At 43.9% G+C, this 24,965-nt stretch overlaps 1 protein-coding gene across 1 annotated transcript in view; it reads left to right on the forward strand.

Annotated features, from left to right (window-relative positions):
- C2CD2L (C2CD2 like) overlaps positions 1–18,848 on the forward strand; it is a 50,798-nt gene extending 31,950 nt beyond the window's left edge. The window contains exons 12-14 of the mRNA XM_073656610.1: positions 15,354–15,487; positions 15,582–15,846; positions 16,979–18,848. Of these exons, the coding sequence (XP_073512711.1) occupies positions 15,354–15,487; positions 15,582–15,846; positions 16,979–17,187 (608 nt within the window). The 3' untranslated portion in view covers positions 17,188–18,848. The remainder of the gene's footprint in view (positions 1–15,353; positions 15,488–15,581; positions 15,847–16,978) is intronic.
- The last annotated feature ends 6,117 nt before the right edge of the window (positions 18,849–24,965 follow it).

A 24,965-nucleotide genomic window follows, 5' to 3' on the forward strand; every position in this document is an offset into this window, starting at 1 on the left:
TAAGAGGGAATGGAAAAGACTGAAAAGGAAGGGCCTACTGTCTACAAAGAGAGTATCCCTTCGATGACCCGGTATGTTCCTTTTGGGAGAAGGCACCAAAACTAGCCGTAGCCAAAGCTTCCAAGAAATTTTCTGTCATTTGAGGACATGGGGGTGTTGAAGGACCCCATGGATAAGAAGACTGACGCTCTTGAAAGGGTCCTGGGAAGCTGCTGGAGGGGGACTAAAACCTGCTGTAGCGGCTACATGTACCGTTAGGTCACTAATGGTTTAGGTAGACCAGATGGAAACTCAGCTTAAAGAGAAAACATCCAGAGAAATATTGGATACCATTCCTTTAATGAAAGGGGCATCAGCCTATTTGGCTGACGCATCTGCTGACTCAGTCAGGTTGGCAGCCAGATCGGCAGTTTTTTCTAACGCACCCCAGCGAGCTCTCTGGCTTAAGTGTTAGCCAGGGGATCTCCAGACAAAATCTGGGCTGTTCCATCCCCTGTGAGGGCGAATTCTTATTCGGCCCAACGCTAGATGAGATCCTGGACAAAGCAGGAGATAACAAGAAGCGATTCCCGTCCTTCCCACTACCTCCCATAAGAAGTCCTTTCGGAGTAGAAGATTTATTCGTAGAAAAACGCCCAAGGGATCACGATAAGTTGGAAGACAGGAGAAAGAAGAACAAGGGGTTTATTTTCAGAGGGCCCACAAACGATAACAGAAAGCCTTCCCAATGAGGGTTTTCCCCAGGTGGGGGAGGTGGTCCCTTTTTCTCCCAGCCTGGGAAGAAATCTCTAACCGTGTTTGGATATTAGACCTAATAAAATCAGGTCTGAAACTACAGTTTTTCAATTCCCAACCCAACCTTCATAATGACTCCCCAGCGATCCTCAAACGAGGAACAGTTCGTTTTGGAACTGGAGGTTCTAGGTTTAGTAACACTGGCAGTTCTACGGGAGATCCCTCCCCAAGAAAGAGGCAAAGGGTTTTACTCCCCACTATTTCCGAGGAGGAAATCAGACTGATCATTCAGGACAACTATAAACCTAAGGAAACTGAACAAATATCTGAAGATCCAGTCTTTCAAAATGGAAACAATAGAAACCGGTAAATTTGTTTCTGGACTGTTTCATGAGCGTTCTGGATCTAAAGGACGCATCATGTGCCAATTCATAAGGACTACCAAAAATTTCTCAGAGTAGCAGTGTCAATAGGGGGAATAATCAAACCCTACCAATACTCAGCTCTCCCGTTCGATCTAGCCGTCGCTCCACGGGTATTCACCAAGATAATTGCGGAGGCAATGGCACACCTGAGGGAGCAAAATACCCTGTTTTTCCCATATCTAGGCGATTTCCTGGTAATGGGCAGTTCCTCCCAACATTGCAAGAACCAGCTGGGGAAGGTTATGGGCTCCTTGACAGGCTTAGGTTGGCTTTTTAAATTAAAAAAAATCAAAAACCGAACCAAATCAGGTGCAGGAGTTTCTAGGTATCATACTAGATTAAAAAAAAAAAAAAAAAAAGTGCCACCTTCTGGGGGAAAAAATACAGAAGATTATGGCTCCAGTATCTCAGATGGTAGACCATCCCTCTGACTCTGCGGAAGGCTATGTCCCTCTTGGGCTCCATGACGGCCTGTATTCCGGCAGTTCAATGGACCCAGAGGCACACCAGGGATCTGCAGTGGGAGATCTTAGGAGCCAATATTTCTCTAGGAGGGCATTTACAACCCCTGGCAAAAATTTATGGAATTCCCAGGCTCTGAGGATGTTCATTCAGATGTTTAATGTTGTTGAAAAAAAGCAGATCACAGACATGGCACAAAACTAAAGTCATTTCAAATGGCAGCTTTAAGAAACACTAAAAGAAATCAAGATAAAAAATGTGGTACTCGGTAAGGGTAATTTTTTTTCAGACCAAGCAGAGGGGAAAAAATTATGGAATCACTCAATTCTGAGGAAAAAATTATGGAATCATGCAAAACAAACACACAAAAGAACACTCCAATACATCACTAGTATTTTGTTGCACCACCTCTGGCTTTAATAACAGCTTGCAGTCTCTGAGGCATGGACTTAATGAGTGACCAACAGTACTCTTCATCAATCTGGCTCCAACTTTCTCTGATTGCTGTTGCCAGATCAGCTTTGCAGGTTGGAGCCTTGTCATGGACCATTTTCTTCAACTTCCACCAAAGATTTTCAATTGGATTGAGATCCGGACTATTTGCAGGACATGACATTGACCTTATGTGTCTTCTTTCAAGGAATGTTTTTGCTCTATGGCAGGATACATTATCATCTTGAAAAATGTCATCATCCCCCAAACAGCTTTCAATTGCTGGGATAATAAAACTGTCCAAAATATCAATGTAAACTTGGGCATTTATTGAAGATGTAATGACAGCCATCTCCCCAGTGCCTTTACCGGACATGCAGCCCCATATCATCAATGACTGTGGAAATTTGCATGTTCTCTTCATGCAGTCGCCTTTATAAATCTCTTTGGAACGGCACCAAACAAAAGTTCCAGCATCATCACCTATGCAGATTCGCGATTCATCACTGAATATGACTTTCATCCAGTCATCCACAGTCCACGATTGCATTTCCTTAGCCCATTGTAACCTTGTTTTTTTCTGATTAGGTGTTAATGATGGCTTATGTTTAGCTTTTCTGTATGTAAATCCCATTTCCTTTAGGCGGTTTCTTACAGCTCGGTCACAGACATTGACTCCAGTTTCCTCCCATTCGTTCCTCATTTGTTTTGTTGTGCGTTTCCTGTTTTGGAGACATATTGCTTTAAGTTTCCGGTCTTGACGCTTTGATGTCTTCCTTGGTCTACCAGTATGTTTGCCCTTAATCACCTTCCCATGTTTGTATTTGGTCCAGATTTTAGACACAGCTGACTGTGAACAACAAACATGTTTTGCAACATTGCGTGATGATTTACCTTCTTTTAAGAGTTTGATAATCCTCTCCTTTGTTTCAATTGACATCTCTCGTGTTGGAGCCATGATTCATGTCAGTCCACTTAATGCAGCAGCTCTCCAAGGTGTGATCACTCCTTTTTAGATGCAGACTAACGAGCAGATCTAATTTGATGCAGGTGTTTTGGAAATGAAAATTTACAGGGTGATTCCATAATTATTTTCCCTTTGCTTGGTCTGAAAAAAATTACCCTTACTGAGTACCACATTTTTTCTTTTCTTTTATTGTTTCTTAAAGCCATAAAGTTGCCATTTGAAATGACTTTAATGTTGTTGAAAAAAAGCAGATCACAGACATGGCACAAAACTAAACAACTGAATAAACATCCTCCGAGCCCGGTGATTCCATAATTTTTGCCAGGGGTTGTAGAAGGTCCGCTAACCTTGTCACCAAAAACAGTCATTTCCCTGGGATGGTGGATGAGAGTAGACAAATTAACCCAAGGTATTCTGTGGGTGAACAGTCACCCAGGTACTGACCACGGACGCAAACCCCAGGGGTTGGAAGGCACATTTAAAAGACAAAATAGCGCAAGGGATCTGGACAGAAGACCTAAGGTCAGTATCTTTCTTTAAAAAAAAAAAAAAAAAAAAAAAATTTTATTGATTTACATAGAGGGGGGAGGAAAAAACAGCCAGACAAATATTGGAGAAACAGTTCTCCACCCCCCAACCTTAAGAAGCATTAAACATGAGTTATTTATACATCTTAGCTTTGCAAAACCAACATGATTAGATGAACAAATATTTGCACATAGTAACAATAGTCAATCCAATTACATATAACTTGTGGAAATACTAATAACATTTTACTTAATTTTCAAAGAAGTTTAATTTGAGGCATCATATAAACGTAACTCGAAGCAAGCCGAGGCGAAATCTCCCTCAGTTCCCTAGATGTCAAACCAGAGCCATCAATCCATAGACCCCATGTCTTGTCAAATTTAGAGAGAGCATCTTTTTAGTTATTTGCCTTTTTCCAAATTTACTAGCCAGTTAACTTTATCAATAAATTCTGATATCATAGGCTCCTGATCTGCTATCAATTTTTTTTACCATGTATAGCATACGTGCCGCGGCAATTTTGCCATACTCCTCAATAGTCAGATCTTCAACATATCCCAGTATACATACTAATTGTGAAAGCTCTACGTCAATTGAATAAACCCTGTTAATCATTGCTACAACACTTTTCTAAAAGGACACCAAGTTAGGACCGTTCCACATCATATGAAGCATATCTGCTATGTTAGTTTTGCATCTAGAACAGTGGGGACTTGAACGAAATCCTATCTTAAATAAGAATTGAGGTGTCCTGTATACCTGGTGTATCACATACATGGGACAGTCTATGGGATTCACTTAGTCAGCTGTGGAACTCTTTCCAGTATATCTGACCAGTGATTTTCCTCTGTGTCCCATTACACTCTCCCATTCCTCTTTTGATCGCATCGGCTGGTTTGTCAATATAATGTCTAAGAGAATGTTATAAAGTAATGAGATCAGTCCACAACTGTGTCGATTAGCTATTCTCTGTATTATTGAGTTTTGGGGTACCCCTCCTTCCAGAACAATGCCTTCCACCTGATGTGTGCCTAAATTGTAAGCATTTAGAGTGAGGTAACCCACATTCGTTTTGCAGCTGTGAGAATTCCTTAATCGCATCACCTATCAGCACTTGATTAAGGCTGTTTAAACCCTTGGAGCTCCAGGAGTTAAATCCCGCCAGTTGGTATAGACTTGGAAGCCATGGAGTGTTCCATAATGAAGTAAATTGTCTGTTCCTTGTAATTTTTTCACCGTCCCCCAAAGTTTGTGACATAACAGCATAGTCGATATTTTGTCTCTAAGTGTCCCAAACTTATGCGCCTCCGATACCTCAGAGTTTATCTTATTGGAAAAAATGCTGTAGCAAAATACGCTGAGCTTCCCCCTCCCCCAGGGTCGTCCCATCCCCGAATATATTGAAGCTGAGATGCCACATAATATACCCATGGGTTAGGAACCGCAAGCCCTCCCATTGTTTTGTTTCTTTGCAATGTTTCCAGTTTAATTCTCGGAGTCTGTGTAGAACATACTGCAATTGTGGCATCCTGATCATTTTGACCAGGTTAACAAGTCCCACAACCGACAATGGTAACTTAGACTAGGTGCCTAGTTTACCTCTAAATTTAATTAAGACTGGATCAAGATTCAACTTCTCATAATCCATTTATTTTTGCCGCTATATTGATGCCTAAATATGTAAACTCTGATATCATATGTAAACCCAAATGTAGTGAGAAGCATTCTCATCTGTATTATCCAATGGAAGTATGACTGATTTTGCTCCAGTTTATCTTCAGACCAGAGTATTTTCCAGATGTTTCTATCGTTTCCATTGCTATAGGAAGGGACTCGGCAGTTTTAGCCAGAAATAATAGTGTCATCAGTGTATAACGCGACCTTCTCTTCACTATTCCCTCTACGAAACCCAACTATTCCTGGATGCTCCCTGATAACCATGCCAGGGGTTCAATGGCCAGTGCAAAGAGCAGGGGTAACAATGGGCACCCCTGTCGCTTACCTCTACTCAGTCCAAAAGTCGGGGAGAGGTGTCCATTTACTCGTATTCTAGCCATCGGCCTACCATTCAGCAATTTAACCCATAAAATGAAACTAGGTCCTATACCAAACTATTCCAACACCTCCCATAAATATTCCCACTCACCAGAATCGAATACCTTAGCGGCGTCCAGAGAACGTACAGCCCTCTCCCCATCACCATCCATCAGCAATTGAAGATTAAGAAACAATCTCTGGATATTAACAGCTGTGGATCTAGCCGGCATGAAGCCTGACTAGTCAGTATGGATAACTGTAGAAATTACTGTATTCAATCTTGACGCCAGAACCTACGCAATAATTTTATCATCAGTTGACAAAGATATGGGCCTATGAGTCAGGGATTAAAGGGCCTTTACCTGGCTTAGGTATGACTACTATCATCGCCTCTTGCATTGAATGGGGTAGGGTCCCCCCCCCCTCACCACTTCCTTGAAGGTTGCTAGTAAGTAGGAAAGTAGAATATTTCCAAATTTCTTATATATTTCTGTGGGAAGCCAGTCTAGTCCTTGCGATTTATTAGCCATAGAGGCTACTGCCATTTGTAACTTCTTGATCTTTACCGCTGAAGGTCGGTAGTTTGATTTCCCTCAAGTAGGATAAAATTTGTTCTCCTATTAAATTGCAGTTTGGATATATATAGATCTTTATAAAATTCTAGCAGAGTGTTTGAGATCTGGTCAGTCTGATTTACTACCACTCCTTCCCTATCCTTCAAAGCACCAATAAAAGAACTCCCCATCTGGGCTCTTGGTATCATGACCAGTAAGTGTCCTGCCTTCTCCCCCACCTCAAAGTGTGTATGGGCAAACATGTGTTTTATTTTTAGTTTTTTCCTTGATGTGTGGTGTACGCTTCTTGTGCCTCTCCCCACTCCCATCAGGTCCTCTTTTACACTGGTTAGTACAAATTTGTCTTCTGTAGATCTATCTCTATCCCTTAAAATTTCCTCGAACTGTTTTCTTCGTTTTGGATCTGTTAATGGCCTGTATTAAGACTCCTAGTAAGCACGCTTTCATGGCATCCCATAATGTGTTTTGCGCCGTCAGCGGTCGCTTGACCTGTCACATGACTCAATGACGTCATCGCAGGTCCTTTCACACCACCGTGACCCATACAACACACCGGACACAGCGAAGAAAATACCGGGGGCCATCGGAAGGTAAGTATAATCTTTAATCTTTATTTTTTACCATTTTTATTCTTTTTATTTTTTATAACTATTACTTGCTCACATTATATAAATCCATGCCGGTTGCGTGGATTTATATAGTGTGACCAAGTTGTCAAGCACTTTTCCAAGTGATGCTAAAATCGCTTGAAAAAGCGCTTGACAACCCGCATGCAGAAATGCATGCAAAAACGCTTGATAAACGCTTCTACCTGGCAGGAAAAAACGCATGTAAAATCAGCATGCATTTTTCCTGCCAGGGAGAAGTGGAAAAAATATGCATCATTTCTGCATCGTGGGCACTTAGCCTAAAGCTCAGGATAGTTGTCCACTGGGCCGTGGGCTAGGCAGTAAATCCGGAAAAAAGGAAATTCTTTGGCCTTTAATAGAAATGTCCCCGTTATCGGCAGCCTTAAGAATGACATCTGTCTTTGTAGTGCAGCAGCTTTATTAATACTGGACGTGGAGGAGCTCCTGGTGGCAATGGTTGGGTTGGCACCCTGTGCCCTTTCCACAGCAAAGAGGGCAGACAGGCAATCAGTCCCAAACAAAGAACGTAACCATGTCTCAAAGTACTCATTCGGATTATTGCTCTGTTTTTTTTTTTTTTTTTCAGGGACACACATCACTCTTACATTTTGCCTGAGTCTGTTCTCTAAATCATCAGTCTTGGCTAATTAGGGCCATTATTTGTTTGTCATGTCTCTAGCAGTCTCTTATTATCTGTAGCTGTTTGTCCTCCATATCACTTATTCTGCCCTCTGCTGCTGTGGTGCATTCATTAACTTTTGGAGCCCCTGCCTCATAAAGTTCCTCTTTAATCTCTCCCATCTGACTGCTAAGTGAGGTTAAAGCAGCTCCATACTGTGTTATAGCCATAAACACATCTTTTATCGTGGGCTCTTTATGCTGAGCTCTATTATGGTGGGAAGCGGTGCTTTCTGGCTGCGGCTAAAGGGCACAGGAATTTGCAGAGACCTTATCAGCAGTTATTGAATTCCTCTGAGATCACAGAGAAACGATTAGACACCTCAATGATTTGCCTGTGCCTCATTGCCAGTGCAGGCTCCTGTGCTTGGAGCTCTAAGAAATCCAGCCAGCCTCAGTGCTGTGCCTGCAGACATTGACTTCCCTGTTCTGGTACCTGCTGCAGAGGAGCCTTCGCCATCTTGGATGCTTCCATTCCCTCCTGCTGCTGCTCCCCGTCGTCTTGATGCTGCTCCTCTGGCCATGATCGCTCCTCCTATGCACACTGTTAAGTGCTAGGGCGTGTATAGAAGGGGTAAAACCGCTTTTATGAAGTGGATCCTCCGGCAGGCTAGTTATCCCAGGAGTTCTTCTAGCACACTTTCACTCACATGTCTGGCCAGGCCACACCTCCAAGGTCGGTATCCTTAAATATGAAGGAGTTGCTAGCGGTAAAGTTTGCCCTTACAGAATTCTTAGACACTCTTCAGAGTCATCATGTAAGAGTATTCTCAGACAACTGAGTGGTAGTGGCATATTTGAACCACTAAGGGGGTACCCGGTCCTGTCCTCTGATGGAGGTGACAGACCTCTTTTTCCAGATAGAGCCCCCAAATTCTCAGCTATCAACAATACACATAAAAGGAACAGAAAATTGCAGAGCAGACTTCCTGAGCAGGACCCAGCTAAGACAGGGCGAATGGGAATTGAAACAGACCATTTTCAACAAAATTGCAGAAATGTGGGGGATCTACTATAAATCTGTTTGCCAACAATCAAAACAAGAGTAGACGTATTCTGCTCAATAGATCCCAAAGGTAACTCTGTAGCACTAGATGCCTTCATGATGCCAAGGAATCACACCCTAGCCTATGCTTTTCCTCTAATTGCCTTGATGCTGGCAGTTCTGAGAGAGATCAGGGAAGACAGGGCAAAAGTGATCCTTTTTGGCCTAAGAGGACATGGTGTTTTCTTGTCTGAGGGTGATGTCCATCTCCGACCTCTGGGTACTCCCGGAAATTCCACACCATCTTTCCCAGGGGCCGGTTTATCATACTCGGGTAACAAACTTGCACATGACAGCCTGGAATTTGAGAGGGCTTTTCTGAGGGATAGTGTTTTTATCCTAGTTTAAGCTCCACATTACTACAAAGTAGGAAACTCGTTACCACCAAACTTTATGGGAAAACTTGAAGGTTCCTTTACTCTTATGGTTCCAGGGTAGAGGATGGTGTTCCATTAACTGCCATACTAGAGTTCCTGCAGAAGGGGATGGAGCAGGGTCTAGCTACAAGCACCCTGAAGGTCCAAGTCACAGCATTAGGGGCACTATACTATTGTGACTTGGCTGGGAATAGGTGGATAGCTAATTCATCAAAGCTTTGGCTAGATCTAGACCCATCCCTAGTCAAAACTCTCCTCCTTGGGATTTAAACTTGGTCCTTATGGCTTTAAGTAAACCTTTCGAATCCTTAGACGATACATCTCTAAAAGTTATATCCCTCAAGACATCACTTTTGGTAGCACTCAGATCAGCGGACACGGCCAGCGACATCCAGGCCCTGTTGGCAGAGCCCCCCTTTACACATATCTTGGAGGATAGTCTGTCTTAAACCTGACCCGGCCTACTTGCCAAAAGTAGCATCACGATTCCACAGATCCCAGGAGGTCATCCTTCCTTCCTTTTGCCTCAATCCCAAAAACAGGGGAGAAAGATCTACATATGCTAGATGTCAGGAGATGTTTAATCCAGTACCCAGCGACCACTCAAGTGTGTAGGAAGGATAGGGCTCTGTGTGCTTCCAGGGACCTCGGAAAGGACTAAAAGCTTCCAAAGGCACGTTGACGAGGTGGATAAGAGACGCCATCTCTCTGGCATACTCATCAAGTGGGAAAGCCGCTCCAGAGATTAAAATCTCACTTGACAAGAGCAGTGGCAACCTCCTGGGCGGAGAAAGCCGGGGTCTCGATAGAGCAGATAGGTAGAGCTGCGACATGGTCATCTCCTACATTCTTTAAACACTGTCGGCTGGATCTAGCCTCTTCTTCAGATATTACTTTTGGGAGAAGGGTTCTGGAAGTGGTGGTCCTTCCCTAATGATACATTTCTCTGCAATTCTCTCCATGGTGCTGTCATGGGGGGTAGGAGAAAGACTTGGTTACTTACCAGTAACTGGATTTCTCAGAGCCCATGACAGCACCCATATATTCCTTCCCTTCACGCGTGGGTGTGCACACTCTGTTGTTTATGCGTAGTCACAGGGTGTTCCTGATGAGCATTATTATGATGTATGAATAATCTGGAGGTCCTCTCGTGCTCTGTAAACAACTGATGCGGGAGAGAGGTACTGCCCTTTTTGATCTGTAGGTTTCCTATCCTTGGTGGGCGGAACTCCTCTTTCCGTGGTGCTGTCATGGGCTCTGAGAAATTCCGTTACCGGTAAGTAACTACGTCTTTTTACTTTATGTAAATGCAGCAGCTGTTCTATAAACCTGCCACATATCCCTGATTTATCGGTCGACCATGACAGCACCATGAGAGAGGGGATCTGCCCACCAAGGACAGGAAATATACAGGCTTAAAAGGGGCGGCACTCTCTCGCCTCAGTTTGGTTTCCTTGATGGAGGGAACCTATAGCAGGCTCATGGAAGAACTGGATGGTGACAGCTGTCGAGCAGCGCCCCTATCTGGGATCGGCAGCTCCAGCGCCTGCTATGCGGGTGCACCCCTATCTGGGAAATGCACAGCATCCTTGCACCGGATAGCAGTGGACTGCGCCCCGATCTGGGGTAGCAGGCCCGTCGGTTCAGCAGAGCCTACCTGGAGCGGCGACGGCTGTAACTTCCCGGCGCAGGGGTCGTGCAGGCGCGCACTTCCGGCCTCCTCCTGTGAGTCGCGATCCGATGACGTCACCGTGCCTCGGGGCGGTCATGTGACCAGGAGCCGGAAGTCCGGTCACGTGCATCTATTTTCTAAGTGTGGTATTAACCGCAGCGGCAGCGTCCCTGAAGGAGAAAAAAAAAAATTTCATTTAAATCTGGTGGCTGAGGGAAGGGTGGAACAGGTGCTATTTAACTGGCCCAGGCACCGCTGTTCGGGGCTTCCCAGCTTCATTCTCCCTATCATGGAGACTGATAGTGAGCAGCAGCTGCAAGTTCAGCAGCCGCCATCTCCACCATCTCAGTGGCTGTTTGGGGAGCACCAAAAGGTGCATTGCCCTCGTGTTACTGGTAATGCCCGGTCCTCAGGAAAACTAGGTTCGGCGTCTAAGTCCAGTCATCACGGCTCCAGCAGGATGGACGAATCTGCAGCCTCCAGGGATGATCCTCCGGCTGAGAAAGGTCCTTCCTCCAAATCGGTATCAGCCCTTTGAGCCACCTGGGTAAGTGATCTTCGAGAAAGTTCACTTAGCAATGGAGTATCCCTTCTAACCTTCTATTTTTAATAGGGGAAGAAGTGTACCTCCAAGACCAAGCATTGTCAATGTGCATTGTGTAACACCGTCCTTCCCGACTCGTATCACAAAAAATTGTCAGTCCTGTGTAAATCAGACGCTAGCAGAGGAGACCCCTAGATTGGCCTCAGGATTGAAAACCTTGGTCAAGTCTGAAATTAGTAAAATCCTCTCTAAAAAGACTAAAGGAAAGGTGGATACAGACCGTGAGATCTCAGCCCATGATGACTCCCTGTCGTCTGCTTAGGAGTTGGACTCTGACAACTCAGCCTCTTCATCATCCACTTCCTCAGACAGTGGTGCGGGTCAGCATTGTTTCCCACTTAATGGAGTTGATGGTTTGATTTAAAGTGGTTCTTTCAACCATGGGTATTACAGATGCCAGACCAGAAAAATCAGTCCAGGATGTAATGTTCAGGGGGCTAGGACAAAGGAAAATAAGTTTTCCATTTAACGATAAACTTCAGGACTTGATACGTAGAGAATGGAAAAGGCCAGAGAGAAAGGGTGCTCTCCCTCAGTTCTTTAAAAGAAAATACCCCTTTGAAGACTTGGCTTCTTCCTCCTGGGAGAAAGCCCGAAGAATAGATGTGGCTATAGCAAAGGCATCTGGACGATCGTCTCTCCCCTTTCACGATATGGGGTCTCTTAAGGAATCTTTGGATAGGAAAGCTGACACCTTTTTCAAAGGGACCTGGGAAACGTCTGCGGGGGCCTTAAAACCGGCGGTTGCCGCTACTTGTACCACCATGTTCCTAATGATATGGTTGGACCAACTTGAATCCCATCTGAGAAATAACACCCCCAGGAAGGAGATTTTATCAGATATGTCACCCCTACAGGGGGCAGCAGCCTTCCTGGCGGATGCGTCTGCGGATTCAGTCAGATTGGCAGTGAGGTCAGCCGCCATGTCCAACACAGCCCGTAGAGCCCTGTGGCTTAACCCTACAACGCATACCTGGGGCCTCGCAGGCCCGCCCTTTTAATTGTTTTCTATTTTCTGCAAGATTACTTTAGTTAGAATTTTGAAACTCTAGGTATTCCGCAGGTATATAGTTGTCATATTTGTTTGAGTTATTCCATGTTGTTTGCACATGGGTCTAAAAGGCCCCAGGTATGTGAAAGTGTAGATTTTTATGGTCATGCGTTCTAGGGTTAAATGGTGGCCAGGTGATATTCAGGCAAGAACGAGACTCTGTACTATTCCATGTGAAGGAGAGCATCTTTTTGGGCCTGTTCTGGACAAGCTTCTGGATAAAGCTAGTGACAAAAAGAAAGGTTTCCCTAGCTTGTCTATTCCGGCTTATAAACGTCCTTTCCTTAGAAGAAGGTTTCTACGAAAAAGACCGCAGAAGGGTCAGGAGTAGTGTTGAGCGAGTATGTTCTGTTAACCCTTTCAGCGAGTATGCTCGTGCCAAGCACCGAGTAGTTACAGCTGCTTTATGTTTGAATCACTCCCGTGTGCATGATTTGCGACTGTTTGACAACTTTAATACATGTGAGGAATGTGTAAGAAATAGACATTCCTTACATGTACTAAAGCTGCCACAGTTGCTAATCATGCACACGGGAGTGATTCAAACAGAACACCGAGCAGCTGTAAATACTCGGAGCTTGGCCCGAGCATACTCGCCGAAAGGGTTAACAGAACATACTCTCTCATCACTACCCTCCACATCAAAGGAAAAGAAAACCTAAAGGCAGACAACTTGAGCCGTTTTTTCTCTGAGGCTGGGCGAATGGGAACTAAAGCAGGACATTTTTTTCCCAAATAGTCTGAAGATGGGGGGCTTCCGGTGGTAGATCTTTGCCACAAGGCTAAATCGAAAGAGAAAACCCCCTGGCAGTGGATGCTCTCCACGTAACTTGGGATTTCAGTCTGGCCTATGCCCCCCCAATCTTCTTCCCATGGTCCTAAGAAAGATCAGCGAGGACAAGGCGAATGTCCTTCTTATTGCCCCCTTCTGGCCCAGGAGGCCCTTGTTCTCATGCCTGAGGAACATGTCAATCTCCGATCCTTGGGTCCTGCCAGAAATTCCGGATCCCCTCGGCCAGGGTCTAATAGTACATCCTCAAGCTCCTGGCCTCCACTTCACGGTGTGGAACTTGAGAGGTCTCTGTTAGAACGCAAAGGATTCTCCCGAAACCTAGTGGCTACACTAATGCGTAGTAGAAAACCTGTCACTACCAGGATTTACGCTAGAGAAATTTTTATCTTTCTCTGGTTCTACAGTTGGTGAGGGGGCACCAATTTGTAACATTTTAGAGTTTTTACAGAAGGGCCTCGAGTTGGGGTTGGTAACAAGTACCCTTAAAGTCCAAGTCTCTGCCTTGGGTGCCCTATATAGCTGTGGCTTGGCAGGAAATTACTGGATTTCTCGCTTTATCAAAGCTGTGTTTAGATCCAGGCCTGTTATCAAAAGCAATTTAGTACCCTGGGATCTAAATTTAGTTCTAAAAGCAATAACTGGTTCACCCTTTGAACCAATAGATTCAGCATCCCTTAAGTCCATCTCCCTTAAAACAGCGCTTCTAATAGCTCTAACATCAGCTAGAAGGATTAGTGACATCCAGACTCTGTCTTCAGTTTCACCTTTCACTCAGATCCTGGACGATAGAATAATTCTTAGAACTGACCCAGCATTTCTCCCTAAAGTAGCTTCCCTTTTCCATAGACTCCAAGAAATAATCCTACCCTCGTTCTGTCCTAATCCAAGTAACCAAAAAGAGGCAGAATTACATACCTTAGATGTAAGAAGATGTGTGATTAGGTACCTTTCGGTCACCCAGGCTTTCAGGAAAGATAGTTCTTTATCTCCTACCAAGGGTTTAGAAAGGGGCTTAAGGTTGCGAAGTCCACCATAGCTAGGTGGATCAGGGACGCTATTACTCTAGCCTATGTCTCCAGCGGTGAGGAAGTTCCACAGGGGTTGAAGGCTCACTCTACCCGAGCAGTGGCGACCTCGTGGGCGGAGAAGACGAGCGTCTTGATGGAAGACATATGTAAGGCTGCTACCTGGTCTTCTCCATCTACCTTCTATAGGCACTATAGACTGGATTTGGGTGTTTCATCTGACCTCACATTTGGGAGAAGGGTGCTCCAGGCTGTGGTCCCTCCCTAGACTTCTCTGCAATTCTCTTGTGCTGTCATGGTCGACCGATAAAGTCAGAAGTTACTTACCGGTAATGTGATTTTTCGGAGACTATGACAGCACCCTTATATTCCCTCCCTTCACATTATGGGAGCACTCCTCATTTATTAATTAAAATTTTCTCACTTAGTGGTGTTGTATAAAAATATTATTTGTATGATTGTTTGCTATGTCTACTAAACTGGTGGTCCTCTCAATGGTCTGTAATCCAAACTGAGGTGAGAGAGAGGGCCGCCCCTTTTAAGCCTGTAGGTTTCCTGTCCTTGGTGGGCGGATCCCCTCTCTCGTGGTGCTGTCATGGTCTCTGAAAAATCCCGTTACCTGTAAGTAACTTATGACTTTCTAAAGCAGATTTGTTGCCCACCCATAGTGCTGCTTTTCTACAGAATTATGTTCAAAAAAAGCTTTGTAAGGGGATGATTGGTGTAAGTGATGACAGGTGCAGTCATGCGGACAGGTTCTTTCTTTCCTGTGAATATCCTAGCATTTGCTTTTATGCAAAACACAATGTGATATGTTCCATCACAGCTTATTGATTGCAAATGTTCACATACCTGAATGTTAACCCTGCTGAATTTTGCGTGTCTTGTGATTTGATGATCATCCCTATGCACATGCAGCCACTTATCCCTCTGTGCAGCTACACGGCTGTAAAGTATTGGAGAAGCACAGAGGACGTTAAAATATATTTTCTCTACACACCCCTGTTAAAATACCATGCTTTTGTCATGTAAATTAATCAATCATACCAAGAAAAATGATTTAAGATATTTTTCCACCTTTTGTTGAAGTACCCTTTGAACCAGTTTATAAGAGGGTGCTCACACTTATGCAACCACATCATTTTTATATATAAAACCAGTGTGGGGAAAAATGCTCCAAAGTAAGGATGCTTTAAAAATAGAAGTTTTAGAGCAGTGTAAATCATATATTTGGTAGGTTGAAGTATTGCAGGTTTCTCAGCAAACACACCCTGACTACATGCTAACACTTGCCCTTTTTTTTTTTTTTTTTTGCCAGGTGGCTCTCCATCGTCCATCAAGCTAGATCCTGTGGCAGAAACTGCTATTAGACAGTTAACAGAACCTAGCAACAAGTCATCCAAGAGGACACCCACCAAACGTAGCACGCTGATCATATCAGGCGTCTCAAAGGTTAGCCGTGGGACCCCCTGAGGTAGCGCTTACCTTTTTTTGCCTCCATATTTTATGGATTTACAAGTACTTAAAATAACATGCTCTTCTGCAGGTACCAATTGGTGATGATGAGATGGCACTCTCTTTAGGATACGCAGCTTCCATGGATGCATCGTTGCATGGGACTTCCACATGTTTTCAAGAGTCATTAATGGAGGGCTCCGTTGAATTTCCTTCGGAGGTGGCAGCTTCCCAAGGCCAGGACACTGATGATACCACAAGATCAGACATTTCAGATCGACCATCCCTGGATGATGTGGAATCTGAAACTGGCTCTACTGGAGCCTTGGAAACACGCAGCCTTAAAGACCACAAAGGTAACTAGTCTAAAATCCCAAGCATGGCAAGACGATTGTGCTTGTAGAAGACTTGTCTACTAGATGTTCTACAAGGAGAAGTATCATCCAAAGCAGCCAATAGGATTAAACTGATCTGATTGCTTATTATACACAAAATGGTCCATTTACATGGGCAGGTTTTTTTGGGCTTTTTTTTTGGGCTAACATCAGCATCAATGGTCAACAAAGGAGGTGGATTGTCTTGTATTTAGCTTTACATGGAGCTGTTACTGGCACTATACATGACCCATTGGTGGTTACTGTGATCATTTGGTCACGTTCAACTTATTTATTGTGGGCAGAACATCACTACTACTATGGGCTGATGACAAAAAGTGATTTTAAAGTTTACACCAAACATGGAGACAGGAAAATCATTTGTCATGTGATTTAGTGAGCAATGGTCAGGAATAATAGTTTGTATGAACATTGGGTCATGCAGAAGGGCTGTGAGATAGGCGGCAACAGAGTTGTGTGCGGGGTTCTCTTGTTTGGTTGTGGTAGTAGGGTAGCGTTCTGCACCACCATAGCTGAGAAGCCGCAATGCAATAGTGTTCAGTGTTTCTATATTGTCAAATGCCTATTGGCATCATGTAATACATTCTGGGGATATGGCAGCTTTCAGCACCTGACTCTGGGCCGGGAGGTTCTGCCTCCTAAAGGATTATTTCCATTTATTGAATTGCAGTATCTTGACTAGCGACACATGCTTTTATCAAGCTGAATTGAGAATTGACCTTGATAAAGGACTGATCACCAAAACATTGCTATTTGTTCTCCTAATAAAACATTGAAGGTATATCTGGATGTTACCTCTAGCATATCTGACTAACATGGTGCATCAAGGTGAGACCCACTTTTAACTAGACACCTTGCCAAGAGGGGAATGATAAATGCAGGGACAAGACTTCCTGTTCCTACGTAAAGCAGAAAGAGAAGAATTAGCTAGGTAGAAATGTAAAATTAGCATTTGTAAGTACACAGTGCCATATAATATGATAACTGCAATTTACTAAGAGAATAAAAACTTTGGGAGGAGGAGCAGTGCTTCTTTAAGGGACCTTGTGCATGAATATTCCCCACACACTGACATTGATTTGTTTCTTTGCAGTTGGCTTCCTTCGAAGTGGCACTAAGCTTTTCTTCCGCCGACACAATCGAGATGCAGGTCTGAGCCAATCTCACGATGACTTGACAAATTCTGCTACCTCTTCTCGTAAGAAAAGTGGCAGTTTTCCACGGCGCCTGTTAAAACGTTTTTCTCTTAAGACCAGATCAAAGCCCAGTGTTAACGGGAGCGCCCCGGCTGGAGATAAGTGATGTATTAGGAGAGGCTGCTTTTCAGGAGACAGGTTGTTCACCTCTGTCCTGTTACTGCATGCCTGCAAAGCTGCCCGCCTGCGACTGTGGGCGCGTCTTACAGCTACGAGGTGATGCAAGCATTTTATAAAGAGTAAGGGCATTCTGCGGCGTTTTCTTATTGTGACTGCTGGATTCCGCTACAGTGTGTTGGTGCAATATTTAAGAGTGCTGCTTCTTATCGGGAACCCTAATAAGATTAACTTTTATTGCAACATTCAATGCAGGTGCAATGATTTTTCTGTGATCTTCATACTGAATTGCTATGGTGTCCTTTTACTCTACGCTCTTGGGTGAATTTCTACCAGTTCCACTATTGATAATTTTTTAAATATACCTCCAGCTACATTGTTAGCTTATTTTCAAGGAAACCTGTCCGCAGTATTCCAAGAAGGAATTAAAGTCCAGCACTCGTGGAGTTTGGCAGTCAGCGGCTGCTGGGTAGGCAAAGTTCCCAGCTGCTCGTTTTACTGGTGTGTTGGCAGCGCGCCATTGATACAGGTCTGCCTAATGGTGACGAGAAGCATTTAGATGCTTGAGACCATTAATGGTTGCTATAGATAATTAACCCTTAACTCTGACACTTTGCTTTTAACTTGTATTCCACTTGAAATGTATGTACACATTAATAACTAATGTTAGCACTTGCCTAGTCAATAATATGTGTCCCTGCACACTGTCCAGTCGGTGCGCACCATGCCGGACTCTGCAAGAGCACATCACCACGGGAATGGTCGCACCAGCTGTCCGTCTATATAGGTCCAGGGGCAGCAACTGAGGAATGACAAAACACAGGCTTCTAAATATTTTCTCTAGACTTGATATTTGTTGGGGAATACAAGTCTTCACTAAAGAAACATGTCAGGAGAGTGGACAGATCGTAGGTAACAGGTAAATCACCCAGAATGAAAAGATAGGTCTTGCTATTGGTGAGAAAATATTGCATCAGGCTTAATTAGCCTGTAAATTCTGAATATTGTCCTCCTTTTGCTCTGCTGGTCGGGGCCTAATATTATGTGTATGACTTTTTAATATGAAGTTTTCTTTGTAATCTATTTAATATGTAAAGAAAAAAAACTATTTATTTGCTGTATTTATTCTGGATCTTTTGGCTGAAGTGTAAAACAATCCTTATGCAATAGGTGGTGAATGAATGTGGAGGTCTTCTCTCACGTGAAGCAAACCGCCAGTCCTCATGCATGCAAAAAAACCACTGGTCGGTTATCCCGTTTTACAATCTTGTAGTGAGATAGAATTACTCTTATCCTCTGAACGTGACAATTTCTGAAATTTATCTATGCTCCATGTACAAAACTCCCATGGATCACTTACTGTAATTTGTGATCTCACTGGTGACTTCAACACAGACTCTGTTATACCATAAGGCTCCGTGTCCTGGTGGTAATGGTCATCATCTGGATCATTGTGGATAGTCTGTGTACAGCCGGCATAATCTGTGGAGAACCTTACACCCCTGTTACTGATTTATTTATTTTTACGTCCAAAAAATGCAACCAAAATTGTCCATTTGGATCATGAAGAACAATTGTAATGAATTGGTGAGAAATATGATGGTTATTGTGTCATGGTAATGAAATAAAGTGAAGGATCATTTTGTTCTAGTCTACTATTCATTTTTTTTTTTTTTTTTTTGTTTTAGTAGTGACACATTCTATTAATGTAGCTGTAAAGGTTTTATTAAGCAGATTTACTTTAAAGGAAAAAAATCCAATAATTTACAAATTGCAAAATGCAAGGCAAATATGCCAAAACAGAAATGAGTCAAAAGAAATAAAAAATCAGACTGCTAGTGGGGAACACCCGGAGATAATCAGTTAGGGCAATATTTTTAACTACAAGATGGCAAAAAAAAGTTTTGAACAGATGTCATAATCCTGCATCATGCAAAGTCAATGCAAAATGAGGGAGCTCAGGAACATAAGGCATGAAATAAAAATTTAAATCTCAGCTATGTCTACCAAAATACGCAAAATTTGTTTACCAAGAACTCCTTCAGAATAGGAGCACCAGAGGGCAGCAGGGGACCCTGCGCTTCCAATGTTTCTCAAGAAATGCTTCATCTGGGGGTGACATGCTATTCGACTATCAGTTATTAACTTTGAAAACACAAGCAGTGATAATTGTTTGCATAAAAGTAACAAGGCTGGAAAAAATGAGGCTCAGACACTTAGTGCTTAGCATAAATGAGTACACCCTCTCTGGAAAGTAAGTCATTTTCATTACAAAGTCTTAAGTTTTTAATCAAATTTGAATACACCCCACATCAAGAACTACATGTAATATTTTGTATGACCTCCATGATTAAGGACCGCACCAAGTCTTCTAGGCATGGAGTGAACAAGTCTAACATTGCAGCATTCTTTTTCCATTCTTAGAACGTCCTCTTTTAGAGCCTGAATGCTGAGTGTAGAAGATGCTCAATGTTTCTCTTCAGAATTCACCATAGAGGTTCGATTGGGTTCAGATCAGGAGACAGTTGGCCACTGAATCATTTCACCCTATTCAGAAATGCAACAGTGGGCTTAGATGTCTGTTGGATCTTTGTCATGTTGCAATAGTGCATGTCTAGCAAGGGTATGGGGTGATGGTAGCATCTTCTTTCAATAAAGAGCAGTACTTGTGTGGACTCAGGATACCATTAATGACATGTAGATCCCCTACTCCAGCAGCACTCATCAGCACCACATAAGGACACTGCCACCATACTGTTTCACTTGGGGCAACATGCATTTTTCTTTGTACTCCTCACCTTTCCGACGCCAAAAAGTTTTAAAGTCATTAATTCCAAAAAATGTTTACATTGGTCTCATCACTCCAGAGTATACAGTATTCCGACAAGTAATGCTTGGCTGACCTCATTGTGGTAAGATAAAACATTTTCTCAGGTCTTATGACATTGTTTTTCCATGTGGTGCCATTGCTGATGGCATGAAATAGCAAGGTGGTTTTCCCCCTTGTTCCATGACCGCACCACCTGCGAGAGAGTTCGGGGCAATCCTTGAAAGGTAAAATTCCTATAAAGGCCATATTAGAATTCCTCCAGGAAGGTATGGAAATGGGATTGGCTACCAGCACTCTTAAAGGTGCAGGTGTCAGCCCTAGGGGCCTTGTATAATTATAATTGGCATGTGACAGATCCAGACCGATGCCAGCCCCAAGAATGCCTCCCTGAGATCTAAACCTGGTCCTGGAATCATTAACTAAACCGCTCTTTGAGCCTCTAGAATGATTACACTCACAGCAAAAACCACACTAAGAAAAATTAAAATTCCCCCAAAAATTCAAGAAAAACCAGCAAAAATGGGCAGCAGTGTTTACCTGCCCATATCTTCAAAACCAAATGCACTACCAGGGTGCAAAATACTGATGAGACAATCACTCACAACCTACCATTTCATGGAGGGGGTGACTGCTTAGTATTAGAATTGCACAAAGATAGGCTTGTATAGGGTGCTGATATTTTGACAAAAATACGTAAGCTCGTAACCCGCGTCAATGCCCATCAGTGCGGGCATTGTAAACTAGGGTGTCTGTTCCCAGGGGGTGCACTTGGATAGTACCGGGCAGCCCGCCTAGTCGAATAGTTTGGGCGTAACTAATAGGCTGTAAGCCGGATACTGTGCACTACCCTAGTGTGAACAGCACCCTATACAAGACTATCTTTTGTGCAATTCTAATACTAAGCAGTCACCCCCTCCATGAAATGGTAGGTTGTGAGTGATTGTCTCATCAGTATTTTGCACCTGTGTATCCGCCATCTTGATGTGGGTCTGCTGCATCCTGGTAGTGCATTTGGCTTTGAAGATCTGGGCAGGTACTGCCTTTTTTTTGCTGGTTTTCCTCTAGAAGGATTACCAGTCAAGACACTCACTTTAAAAACTGATTATTGGTGGTTCGGACATCAGCCCGCAGAATCGGCGACATACAGGCGCTGTCAGTTAACCTCCCGTTTACACAGGTCGCTAAAGATGGGCTGGGTCCGGTCTTAATACAACTCTGTCTTCTGAAAGTGGGCACTAAATTCCATAGAAGCCAAGAAATTGTTCTCTTCTTTTTTAGGAGGATTACTTTTTTTTGTAGGATTACTACAAATGCAGAGGAGCAGAGGCTTCACATCCTAGATGTTACACTGGTCCTGGTAGAGTATTTGGCTATAACAAAACAATGGCGAAAGAGTGAAGCCTTGTTTGTTTCCTTCCAGCAGGTTAAGAAGGGCTTCAGGGTAACCAGGGGTACCATAGCTAGAGGGATCTGGGACGCCCTTTAGCCTACTTTTCTAGTAATGTCCGTTCCAGAGAACTTGAAGGTTCATTCCACCAGGGTTGTTGTGACCTCCTGGGCAGAGAAGTCTGAAGTGTCTATCGACAGGATAGGTAGCGACATGGTCCTCTCCTTCCATCTGCTATAAACCTTATTGGCTTGATCGGTCTTCATCTGATGATCTATCCTTTGGGAGAAAGGTGTTGCAAGCGGTGATCCCTTCCTAAGGTGTTTGTTCTATATCATTCTCTCAGGTGGTGCTGTCACGAGAGAAGGGGAAAAATCTTAGTTACTTACCGATAATGGGATTTTACAGAGCCCATGACAGCACCCTTATATTCTCTCCCTTTATCACTGGTTGGTGTGCACTATGTTATTGGGTGTATAGTTAGGAATGTTTGGTGATGGTTGTATTAACTGTCTGAAGATCCTCTCATGCTCTGAAAACCAACTGATGCGGAGGAGAGGTACCGCCCTTTTATATCAGTAGGTTTCCTGTCCTTGATGGGCGGATACCCTCTCTCAAGTGGTGCTGTCATAAGCTCTGTAAAATCCCGTTACCAGTAAGTAACTACGATTTTTTTTTGTTAAGTAACACCCTTTATAGTCAACTGTCTGCTAGACACCTGGTTAATGAATAATTAGACTTCCCTGAGGTTGAATTATTTTGAAAAACTTTGTAGTTTAAACTTTAGTTTTTGCTCCTAAGAATTTCATTGGGGTGTACTCCATTTTTACAACATGATCTTGAATGAATGTTGTCAAATATTTTACTTTTTTGGGTGTGCAAAATAAATCTTTGTAATCAATGGCCCACATTTGTGGGAGTGTTTTGTAGCATGGTATTCCAAAGAAAATGTTGATTCTGAAAGGAAACTAAAGGTTTTCTGACAAAGCCATTGGGGTGTACTCATTTATGCTGAGCATTGTATATTTTAGACAATCCAATTTTTTTTTTTCATATTACATATTTCAGGGAATTCCATCAGATTAAACCAGCCGGTAAGTCACACTAGCCGGTGCACAAGTTAAAATAGTGAACATGTCGCCACACATGTAAATGGCTGGAGAAATTGATTGACAAGTAGTACACATGTTGGTATCTAAACAAATGCTACAGCTAAAATAGTGGTGTGTTCAACCTGTGGAAAAGTGTAATATAATCAGCTCCTCTTGCTAATAGATTTCGAGACAGAATAGTTTTGGCTTGTCACAGGAACCCTTCCCTGCCTCTGCTTGAATATGTGTCTGATGTCTAGTACAGATGATAGGGGAATTCCTGTAGTGTCCCCCCAACTCCAGTCCTCACAGCCCCCAACACATTGTGTTTTCAGGATTTCCTTAGTATTGCACAGGTGATGGAATTATTATCAAGGCATCAGAAATTGCTACAGGCCCTCATGCCTGGGCAACGCTAAGGAAATCCTGAAAATGTGTTGGGGGCCCTGCGGACTGGAATTTTGGAAACACTGATCTAGATGAAAGTAGCAGTTAGATCTAGTGATGAGTGAGCACTAAAATGCTCGGGTGCTTGTTGCTCGGGTCAAGCAAACTGGAATGCTCGACCCGAGCAACGAGCCCAATGTAAGTCTATGGGAAACTTGAGCATTTTTCCGGCGCCTCCCGGAGGTCTGCAGGGGGCCTAAAAATTGCCAGAATCTATGGGAATAGTGCACAAATGACATGGGAACAGCATGGGGAAGACCCCTGGAAGCATCTTTGACTCCCAGGTCACTGCCTAAAACCGTGGCCGTCAGACGTGATCATACATTACAGCGGTAATACAGACTTTTTTGGCAACGTGAGAAATATTAAACTCCATTTAAAATGGGCATGGCTCGTGGCAAGGGACGGGGAAATGGACGTAATGGTGATCGTGCACGCAGAGGCCGTGGGCAAGATGAAACTGCCTGCTGAGGGAGCACAACAACCACCCACTTCATATCGAACTACCTTCCTGTCCCAATTTCTAGGGGGCTGCAGAACACCACTCTTGAAGCCGGAGGAGTGTGAAAAGGTTGTTGGTTATAAAGCAGCTAATGCTTCCAGTCACTTTGCCACCACCATGTCTTCCACACGGTCCAGTCTCCGTAGCAGTGAGTCTGAACCACATTATTATTATTGTAGCGCCATTCATTCCATGGTGCTTTACATGTGAAAAAGGGGTGTACATCACTAAAACAAATACAATAATCTTGGAACAAAAATGTAACCGCAACTGGCACAAGAGAGGACAAGACCCTGCCCACGAGGGCTCACAGTCTACAAGGGATGGGTTGAGGATACAGTAGGTGAGGGTAGAGCTGGTGGTGGAGCGAGGGTTACTGCAGGTTGTAGGCTTGTCGGACGAGGTGGGTCTTCAGCTTCCTTTTGAAGGTTTCAACAGTTGGGGTAGAGGGTTCCAGAGTAGGGGGGATGCACGGGAGAAATCTTGTATGCGATTGTGGGAAGAGGAGATAAGAGGGGAGTAGAGAAGGAGATCTTGTGAGGATCGGAGGTTGCATGCAGGTAAGTACCATGAGACTAGGTCACAGATGTATGGAGGAGACAGGTTGTGGATGGCTTTGCATGCTAAGGTTAGGGTTTTGAACTGGAGTCTCTTGAGTAATGGGGAGCCAGTGAAGGAATTGACAGGGAGGAGAGGCCGGGGAATAGCAGGGGGGACAGGTGGATTAGTTGAGCAGCAGAGTTTAGGATAGATTGGAGGGCTGCGAGAGTATTCAAAGGGAGGCCACAGAAGAGGAGGTTGCACTATTCGAGGCAGGAAATGATGAGGGCGTGCACTACTGTTTTTGCAGATTCATGGTTGAGGAATGTGCGGATCCAGGAGATATTTTTTACTTGGAGTCGGCATATTCCTCAACCTGATCCTCCTTCCTCACACCATTCCGAGTGCCCTGAGACAACAGTCCACAGTATATAATTAAAAAAAAACAAAAAACAGCCCTATAGTGTCCGGGAACCTTCACACAGACTTTTCTTAGCCAGGGCTGCTTCTCGGAGATAGTTGTATTTCACCACAGCCATATTCTTTAGGTCGGATGAAAGGACTGGCATACAGGGAAACTGTAATTTTTCCACCACCACCACCATCGCTATCGCTGGCTGCTCACAGGAATCGGGTGACCACCGGCTGCAGCCAGCTCTTGCTTACACTGATGTCAAGTGAGGCGTGACTCAGTGACTCGCTCCCCGCAGTGGATACTGGGCTGTGGGAGGGGTGTGCCCACGCGTCGCAACCCTGCATCCACCGCACGCTTTCCCTCTCATTCATTGGGAAAGCACGCGGTAGATGCTAGGCTGTGACGCGCTGGGAAACCCCGGCCACAACCCATCACTCACCGGGGAGCTCAGCACTGAGTCACTCCCGGCTGCAGCCGGAACTTTTATGTTTTTATATTTTGTTTTTTTTACGTCTCTTCAAATGCGTACTGGAGTGCGTCCTAATTTTTGCCAGC

This window comes from Phyllobates terribilis, unplaced genomic scaffold (genome assembly GCF_046119375.1).
Source record: "Phyllobates terribilis strain yellow unplaced genomic scaffold, ASM4611937v1 Scaffold_12__6_contigs__length_324123572, whole genome shotgun sequence".
NCBI lineage: Eukaryota > Metazoa > Chordata > Amphibia > Anura > Dendrobatidae > Phyllobates > Phyllobates terribilis.